General features: G+C 37.3%; 1 protein-coding gene across 2 annotated transcripts in view; it reads left to right on the top strand.

Annotated features, from left to right (window-relative positions):
- Nucleotides 1-10,231, top strand: part of STX17 (syntaxin 17) — an 80,048-nt gene that overhangs the window by 40,059 nt on the left and 29,758 nt on the right. For both annotated transcript variants that reach the window (XM_010847033.1, XM_010847034.1), the window contains exon 4: nt 6,106-6,331. In XM_010847033.1, the coding sequence (XP_010845335.1) occupies nt 6,106-6,331 (226 nt within the window). The remainder of the gene's footprint in view (nt 1-6,105; nt 6,332-10,231) is intronic.

Here is a 10,231-nt window from a genome sequence, read left to right as displayed (position 1 = left end):
TGAATGGAATTGTTTCCTTAATTTCTCTTTCTGTTTTCTCATTATTAGTGTATAGGAATGCAAGGGATTTCTGTGTGTTGATTTTATATCCTGCAACTTCACTATATTCATTGATTAGCTCTAGTAATTTTCTGGTGGAGTCTTTAGGGTTTTCTATGTAGAGGATCATGTCATCTGCAAACAGTGAGAGTTTTACTTCTTCTTTTCCAATCTGGATTCCTTTTATTTCTTTTTCTGCTCTGATTGCTGTGGCCAAAACTAAGCCCATATTTTTATATGGTATAATTTTCCTTTTGCCTGAAAGGCTTCCTTTAACATTTTTTTAGAGTGCAGTTTTGCTGTTGTTAAATACCTTTGTGTATATATCTGAAGAGTCTTTATCTGGCCTTTGTTTTCAAAAGGAATTTTGCTGTATATAGAATTCTGCATTGTGTTTTTCCTGCAGTACTTCAAAGATGTTCAACTGTCTTTTCAGTTGCATTGTTTTCAGTGATAAATCTGTTTTATTTTTATCTTTATTCCTCTATATGTAACATGTGTCTTTTCTCTCTGTACTTTCACAGCATTCATTTTATCTGTGGTTTTGAGTGCTTTGATTATAATGAGCCTTGGTGGAGTTTTCTTCATTTTTATTGTGCTTCAAATTTGTTGAGCTTCTTGCATCTCCTATTTTATAGTTTGCATCAAATTTGGAAATTTTTTTGCCATTATGTCTTAAAATAGTTTTCTGTCCCTTCCTACCTCTGTTCTCCTTCAGAGACTCTAATTATATATATACTATGCTACTTGAAGTTAGCTCACAGCTCACTGATGCTCTTTTAAATTTTTTGCATCCTGTTTTCTGTGTGTGTTTCATTTTATATATTTTCTATTTCTATGCCTTCATGTTCACTAGTATTAGTAGCAGCCATGTCTAATCTACTGTTAATCTATTCAGTGTATTTTTCATCTCTTATTATAATTTTCTATTCTAGAATTTTGATTTGGGATTAATATCTTCCATGTCTCTACTTAACTTTTTAAACACATGAAATACAATTATAATACTTTCTATATGCTTCTCTGCTAATTGTAATTTCTGGGTCAGTTTCACCTGATTATTATTGTCTTTATTGGCCATGTTTTTCTCCCTCTTTGTATGTATAATAGTCTTTGCTTGGGTTACCTTTTCATGACTGGATGCTAGATAATTTTATATTCCTGTAACTCCTTTGAGCTTTGTTATGGCACATAGGTTACTTGGAAAGAGTTTGATCCTTTTGGATCAAAAGGATCCTTACTTTGCTGCTGCTGCTGCTAAGTTGCTTCAGTCGTGTCCGACTCTGTGCGACCCCAGAGACGGCAGCCCACCAGGCTTCCCCGTCCCTGGGATTCTCCAGGCAAGAACACTGGAGTGGGTTGCCATTTCCTTCTCCAGTGCATGAAAGTGAAAAGTGAAAGTGAAGTCGCTCAGTCGTGTCTGACTCTACCGACCCCATGGACTACAGCCCACCAGGCTCCTCCGTCCAAGGGATTTTCCAGGCAAGAGTACTGGAGTGGGGTACCATTGCCTTCTCTGATCCTTACTTTATGTTTTATTAAAAGCTTGATTGGAACAATGCTTGGTCTAGGGCTACTTATTTTTCCATGACTGAAGTAAAAACCTTTCTGAGTATTCTACCAAATGCCCTATGAATTAAGAGTTTTTCCAGTTTATCTGGTGGGACACTTGGCAGCTTTGAATGAGTGCTGAGCACTGTTGCTTCTAATCTTTTTAGATGGTTTTTTTTCTCCAGCCTTGGATGGTTTCCCCACATAAATGTTCTAATCAGTTCTTTGTCAAATACTCGAGGATTACCCTTCTTCATATCTCCAGCGTTCTTTTTCTGTACAGCTCTTTCCTCTTCAGTACTCTGTTTGACAAACTCTGCAGAGACAGAAGTCTATCTGTTATGTTTTGAAACTGCAGGTACTGGGGTTGGCCAAAGCAAAAGAATAGGTTTAACGGTTTTATTATTTGGAATAAGAAATTGTTAAGAATAAGAAAGAGTTTGTGATCAAATTTTGAAACTAAGTGAAAAGTTGAAATTGTTACTACTCTAATAATTCAACGAAGAACATTAACTTGGCTTTTATAGAAATTTGGTCAGCAGTGATGATGCAGAGCTTGTTGAGAACACAGATTTCTGGGACTCACTTTAAAGATTCTGATTCAGTAGATGTCAGACCACATTTGGAAAGAAACTGCTCTACAGAGAGTCTGTCCCAGTTCCATAGGTAGCATAAATACAAAGAAAGTCAGGCATGGAACTGGTAGAAGTAATATATGGCTTTTATTAATACTAGGAGAAATACAGGATACTTGAGCTACTTTTTAATTTTTTTAAAGAAAAATTACAAGGGAAAGGCAGTAGAAAAGAGAGGGAATGAGGAAGATATAGGGAGAAATGAGGATAGTAGATAAAAAATAGGAAAAACAGAAAAGATTAGACAGAAGCAAGGCCAGGTATCTTAAGAAGAGTAGACTCTAAAATGAATGTGATTAGGAGATAAATTCTTTTTAGGTTATTAGGAATTCAGAGGAATTTAAACTTAAATTTTGACTTGAAATATTTGTGAGCTGATTAGTTAGGATTTAGGATTCCTGCCCACCACCCCCCCCCCTTTTTTTTAAAATACGTTTGGTATCTATGCTTCTACTCTGATTGGAGTAGGTACTGTAGAACCTCAGGGAGCAAATTAAATCTAAGGCAACTTTGCTTGTAAGATAGACCAGTATTTTCCTCTAAGAGGGATAAAGTGCTGCCAGTTAAATATGCTTTTTTTTTTAAACCATCTCTTTTTAAGATATATTCCAGTTTCAGAGATGTTGGAAAGATGTGCCCTAAAATTGATGAAATACAGTATTTCCACTCCACCTTTATCTTTTTCTGATTTATTCTATTTTTTAATATTAGTCATCAAGAATGGCTCAAATTTCACCTCTGTCATGAAGCCTGTATAGATCCTTACAGTGAGATGTTTCAAGTTTCCTTTGAGCATGTTTCTTATGCCCCTTTCAGTTTTGAATATTCTTAATGGAGAATCAAAAGCAAAATAGGAGCTAAGTAGTTCTGCTTTCTCTGTATCATCTGCTAACGTTATACCATCTGCCCCAAGCAGTAGGCCTAAACCTTCTTTCTTGTTCCTCTTGCTCTACATGTTTTTTAAATCTTTTTTATCATTCTTAACATTTTTCACCAGCCTCCGCTCATTCTGGGCTCTTACATACATGGTTCTTCTTTCACATCACTCTTTTGTGTTCATCCTTATTCACATGCCTTTCTTTTCATTCTTTTTTTTAAAAAAAACAACTGTCTTAAAATTATGAACTTACAGCACACCTTACCCAGTCATATTGGATTTTTAAAAACGTCCCCCTTAACATTTTCCCTTCACCCATAGTAACAGAATTCTTAAAGTCTGACACTGTATTTTTGGCTGGGGATGTAACATCGTACAAATTCTGTAGAAGAGAGAGAATATGTCACAGGCAAATGCTCATTAGCTGCAGAAACTTCCTGAAGCTTCTCCAAACTAATATTACCTAACATACTTCTGTGAACCATGTAGCATTTAACCAAGCTTTGTAACTGTAGTGTAGGAAAGAATCACACAGCCAAGAGGTGGTATGTGGTGAACAATATTGTTCCAGGGCTTGAGAACTGGACCTAATCCTAATTCTGCCACTGTGTTCAATTGGGCTCTGGTTTCCTTACTGTAAAATTGTGAGGTTGAATGGATGATCTTATAAGCCCCTTAGAGTTCTATGATTTTTACATGTAAAATGCTTAATATCATGTATCTTTAGTTTTTCCAGTTCACATTGGAAAGGTAAGAGTGGATATAAAAGAAATATAAAGTCATGATGGGATAGAGGTACAACTTTTTGATTCACCCAGAAAATCTTATAAGATGCTTTAGTGCAGCTAAACTGTTTTTTTTTTTTTTTTTTCAGGATTGGCTTTAATTTTAATATAGTGCAATAGATACTTTAGATTGTATTAAGGTGTCAAATAGCTAGGAATTATGTTTATAGTTTAATGGAAAGGTTGCTGACTTATACGAATACCTGGGTTTTAACCTCAGCTTTGCTGGTAGATAATTAAGTAAATCCTGAACAAATTTTGTTTTGATTTCTCTGTGTGTAATAATGTGAAATGTAATTATATGGACTATATCACCTCACTGAAAGTAGGCACTTGAAACATTAAAGGAATCAATACTTTTTGTTCTGTCTACTGTGCAGGATTTGCATTCATGTCTGTGAAAGTACATTAGGGGAAAATAATTTAAAATATATGAATAGAGATCTTCAAGGGATGGTAGGGGGAGGGAGGAGGGAGGAGGGTTCAGGATGGGGAACACATGTATACCTGTGGCGGATTCATTTCGATATTTGGCAAAACCAATACAATATTGTAAAGTTTAAAAATAAAATAAAATTTAAAAAAATAAAAAAATTAAAATAAGCATCATATATAGATCATTCCAGTATTCTTGCCTGGGAAATTCCATGGACAGAGGAGCCTGGCAGGCTATAGTCCATGGAGTTGCAAAGAGTCAGGCACAATTGAGCTACTGAGCACACATGCACAAATAGATCATTCTTACAAGTTCTGTTTAATTGTAAAAGAAAAATTGAATTTTATGTTTTCCAAGTATAGACCATTGAAAAAGATTAAAAGCTCCCTGGTTTATTTTATGAAGGTAGCACAGCCTGTTAGAGTGAGTTTAAACCTAGTGAAGTTAGTATAGACACACACACTGGTCATGTATGAATTTGTGCACACATATACACATTCACATACTCCACACGTACTAAAATTTCAAATAAAGTATTAGCAAATTGAATCCCACAGTGTATTAAAAAATTGTATGTATTGACCAGGGAGGCTCTATCTCAGAAATATTCAAATGGCTCTATACCATGAAATTTGCCCATAATTCATTATATCAACACATTAGAGGAAAATTTATGATTATGCCAATAGGCGATTTTTAAAAGAGAGAAAAGCATTTCATAAAAATCTAACAACTTCACTCAGAAATTCAAATAAAACAGCGAGATAACACATAGTACTGGCAGTATATGGGGAAATGGAAACTCAGACATTAGTGGTAGTGTGAATTGTTAAGCCTTTCAGGGAAAAACTGGTAATAGTTTTTGAAATAAAAATGCATATTATTCTCTGAATAAGTAGTCTAACTTTGGGGAATCATTCCTACAAAATATAGTATAATACTATATACTAGAATACTAATATATACTGTTACTATTTATTAGGATTTATGTGCATGCATTCTCAGTCATGTCTGACTCTTTGTGACCCCATGGACTGTGCCTGCCAGGCTCCTCTGTCCATGGGATTATCCCAGCAAGGATACTGGAGTGGGTATCCATTCCCTTCTTGAGGGGATCTTCCTGACCCAGGGATCAAACTCATGTCTCCTGCGATCAGGATTTATAGTCTAGTACATTTGTTTCATAGTTTGTAATAGCTAAAAACTGGAAACGACATGAAAGACTATTGATCACTGGAAGAGTGACTGAGTAAATTATATTATATCAATACAATGGAATATGGTACAGTCATTGACCAGGAAGGATATCCATTATGATATTGTTAAGTTGGGGAGTGAAAGTTTGTCAGTTATAGATTATTCTGCATAATCTACAATTCATTTTTTGTGAAAAGGTCTATATATGCTAATATTTGTATGAGCAGATTGAAGTATGCAGAAAGACTGGGTTAAAAGAAGTGGTAGGCTTGATGAAGTGAGGAAATCATTGTTTTTCTTGATGTGTTTCTGCAGTGTTTCATTTTTTATGAAGAATATTTGTTACCTTTGTAATAATTACATTTAATGAAGGATAAATGCTAAATTCAGAATATGAGGATGTGAGTTCTAAAGAAGCTGAATTTGGCCAGAGATATAAAAAATAGAAAAGTACTAATTAATACTGTCTGCTCTAAATACTTGTAATCATTTCCATTCAAAGCCATTATCACAGATTGGCTCTGAATGTAAAGATATTTTATATTAAGAGATGGTAGCTTTAACGATTTTTTTTTTCTTTTACAGCAACTCCGCTCCAATATCCGAGAAATGGAGAAGCTTTGCTTGAAAGTGCGAAAGGATGACCTAGGACTTCTGAAGAGAATGATAGATCCTGTTAAAGAAGAAGCATCAGCGGCAACAGCAGAATTTCTCCAACTCCATCTGGAATCTGTAGAAGAACTTAAGAAACAATTTAATGATGAAGAAACTTTTTTACAGCCTTCTTTGACCAGATCCATGACTGTTGGCGGTAATGTACTAAGTCTTATTCTTGATCGTAGTATTTTAATGCAGTTAATTGAGTTCACTTCCTTGTACTGATATTGTAGATTTGCAAATTATATATAAATTTCCAGGGATACCTCCTAGTTCAGTATGCTGAATTCTTGGACCCTGAGTGTGACTGGAAATGCATATCCTAAACATTTCATGTGTATTAGTTGCTCAGTCGTGTCTGACTCTTTGTGACCCTGTAGACTGTAGCCCATCAGTCTCCTCTACCCATGGAATTCTCCAGACAAGAATACTGGAGTGGGTTGCCATTCTTTTCTCCAGAACATTTTATAGGATTAAAAAAAATAGAGGCTATGCTGTATAGTGTGAAACATAAAGGCTTCAAGTACCTACTTGTTCACATATTAAAAATAAGTTTTAAAATATTTCCTAAGGAGAATGTCATCCTGATTTGCAGAGTACTTCTCCCTCATCTCCAGGTACAGGGGCAGCCTAGCCAGGCATGCTTCTTTCTGAGGCATTCTAGTTTTCAGAGGGCATGTCAGATCTATCTCCCATAAAAATCTGCATTGGGGGTCACACCATTAATTTTTATGAAGTGATACTGTAAGGAAGAGCCAGTAAAACCTGTCATTATAGCTCCTCTAAGGATGTAATTGATAATTGTTGATTACATTAAACAATGTATGTATAAAGAAACCTGAAAAAAATTATTGGTTTAATTAGTACTACTTCAAAGCAGCTCATCTTTTTTATTCTTATAGATACTGAATGGCATAACTAACAAAGTTTCTCTGCTTGAGTTGTTTACTAGAATGTGAAAGAAAGTGAAAGTTGCTGTCATGTCTGACTCTTGGTGACCCCATGGACTGTAGCCTGCCAGGCTCCTCTGTCTGTGGAATTCTCCAGGCCAGAATACTGGAGTGAGTAGCTGTTCCCTTCTCCAAGGATCTTCCTAACCCAGGGATCAAACCCAGGCCTCCCGCACTGCAGGCGGATTCTTTACTGACTGAGCCATCAGGGAAACCCAAGAATACTGGAGTGGGTAGCCTGTCCCTCTCCAGTGGATCTTCCTGACCCAGGAATCGAAATGGGGTCTCCTGCATTGCAGGCGGATTCTTTATCAGCTGCACTACCAGGGAAGTTTACTAGAATACTTAAATATAAATTTTTTAACTGCCAAAAGCCTAAATTTTGAATTTTCCTGGCTTGATTTTGTAATTACTGCCCTTGTTTTTCTTTTGAATTTCTCTTTTTAATTTATGCATCCTGTTATATTTTATACATGTTCTAAGCCACCTTAAAACTTTATGGAAAAGATGGGGTATAAATAAATTGTTGTTGTTCAGTTGCTAAGTAGTGTCCAACTCTTTGCAACCCCATGGACTGCAGCTGCCCAGGCTCCTCTGTCTTCCACTATCTCCTGGAATTTGTTCAAATTGATGTCCATTGAGTCAGTGATGCTTTCTAACTATTTCATCCTCTGCCATCCCCTTCTCCTTTTGTCTTCTATCTTTCCCAGCATCAGGGTCTTTTCCAGTGAGTGGGGTCTTTTCCACTGAGTTGGCTCTTTGCATCAGGTGGCCAAAGTATTGGATCTTCAACTTCAGCATCAGTCCTTCCAATGATATTCAGGGTTGATGTCCCTTAAGACTGACTGATTTGATATCCTTGCAGTCCAAGAGTTTGTCAAGAGTCTTCTCCAGCACCACAGTTTGAAAGCATCAATTCTTTGGTGCTCAGCCTTCTTTATGGTCCAACTCTCACATCTGTATATAACTACTGGAAAAAGTTATGGCACCGCTTTTTAATATGCTGTCTAGGTTTGTCATACACACACACACACACACATATGTTAGTCACTTAGTTGTGTCTGACTCTGCGACCCCATGGACTGTGGTCTGCCAGGCTCCTCTGTCCATGGAATTCTCTAGGCAAGAATACTAGAGTGGGTTGCTGTTCCCTTCTCCAGGGGATATTCCCAACCCAGGGATTGAACCCAGGTCCCCCACATAGCAGGTAGAATCTACCATGTGAGCTATCAGGGAAGCCCTGTTTGTCATAGTCTTCCTTCTAAGGAGTAAGCGTCATAATTTCATGGCTGTGGTCACCATTTACAGTGATTTTTGAGCCCAAGAAAATAAAATCTGTCACTGCTTCCACTTTTTCCCCCTTTTATTTGCCAGGAAGTGATGGGACTGGATGCCATGATATTAGTTTTTCTAATGTTGGGTTTCCCAGGTGGCCCTAGTGGTAAAGAATTCACCTGCCAGTGCACGAGATGTAAGAGACGTGGGTTCAGATCCTGGGTTGGAAAGATCCTCTGCAGGAGGGCATGGCAACCCAATCTAGTATTCTTGCCTGGAGAATACCATGGACAGAGGAGCCTGGTGGTCCATAGTCCCCAGGGTCGCAAAATGTCGGACATGACTGAAGCAACTTAACATGCACACATGGCAGTATTCTTGCCAGGAGAATCTTATGGGCAGTTGAGCCTGGCAAGCTTCAGTCCATGATATCTCAAAGCGTCTGAGGACAACAATAAATAAATTACAAATTAGAATACAATCTGAGAGATGTTACATCTGATCAGTTTTCCTCTTTTTATTTACCTAGAAAGTAGGAGGCTCCTGTATCACTCCGTGGCTCCAAAACCTGATTGTTTTTTTTTTTTTTTAATAAATTTTATTTTATTTTTAAACTTTACATAATTGTATTAGTTTTGCCAAATATCAAAATGAATCCATCACAGGTATACATGTGTTCCCCATCCTGAACCCTCCTCCCTCCTCCCTCCCCATACCATCCCTCTGGGTCGTCCCAGTGCACTAGCCCCAAGCATCCAGTATCGTGCATGGAACCTGGACTGGCATCTCGTTTCATACATGATATTTTACATGTTTCAATGCCATTCTCCCAAATCTTCCCACCCTCTCCCTCTCCCACAGAGTCCATAAGACTGTTCCATACATCAGCGTCTCTTTTGCTGTCTCGTACACAGGGTTATCGTTATCATCTTTCTAAATTCCATATATATGCGTTAGTATACTGTATTGGTGTTTTTCCTTCTGGCTTACTTCACTCTGTATAATAGGCTCCAGTTTCATCCACCTCATTAGAACTGATTCAAATGAATTCTTTTTAGTGGCTGAGTAATACTCCATTGTGTATATGTACCACAGCTTTCTTATCCATTCATCTGCTGATGGACATCTAGGTTGCTTCCATGTCCTGGCTATTATAAACAGTGCTGCGATGAACATTGGGGTACACGTGTCTCTTTCCCTTCTGGTTTCCTCAGTGTGTATGCCCAGCAGTGGGATTGCTGGATCATAAGGCAGTTCTATTTCCAGTTTTTTAAGGAATCTCCACACTGTTCTCCATAGTGGCTGTACTAGTTTGCATTCCCACCAACAGTGTAAGAGGGTTCCCTTTTCTCCACACCCTCTCCAACATTTATTATTTGTAGACTTTTGGATCGCAGCCATTCTGACTGGTGTGAAATGGTACCTCATAGTGATCTTGATTTGCATTTCTCTGATAATGAGTGATGTTGAGCATCTTTTAATGTGTTTGTTAGCCATCTGTATGTCTTCTTTGGAGAAATGTCTGTTTAGTTCTTTGGCCCATTTTTTGATTGGGTCATTTATTTTTCTGGAGTTGAGCTGTAGGAGTTGCTTGTATATTTTTGAGATTAGTTGTTTGTCAGTTGCTTCATTTGCTATTATTTTCTCCCATTCTGAAGGCTGTCTTTTCACCTTGCTGATAGTTTCCTTTGATGTGCAGAAGCTTTTAAGGTTAATTAGGTCCCATTTGTTTATTTTTGCTTTTATTTCCGATATTCTGGGAGGTGGGGTCATAGAGGATCCTGCTGTGATGTATGTCAGAGAGTGTTTTGCCTATGTTCTCCTCTAGG

Source organism: Bison bison, unplaced genomic scaffold (genome assembly GCF_000754665.1).
Source record: "Bison bison bison isolate TAMUID 2011002044 unplaced genomic scaffold, Bison_UMD1.0 scf7180017864243, whole genome shotgun sequence".
NCBI classification, from domain to species: Eukaryota; Metazoa; Chordata; class Mammalia; order Artiodactyla; family Bovidae; genus Bison; species Bison bison.
Note: the sequence above shows the minus strand (reverse complement) of the source record. Positions and strands in the feature narration are given on the sequence as shown.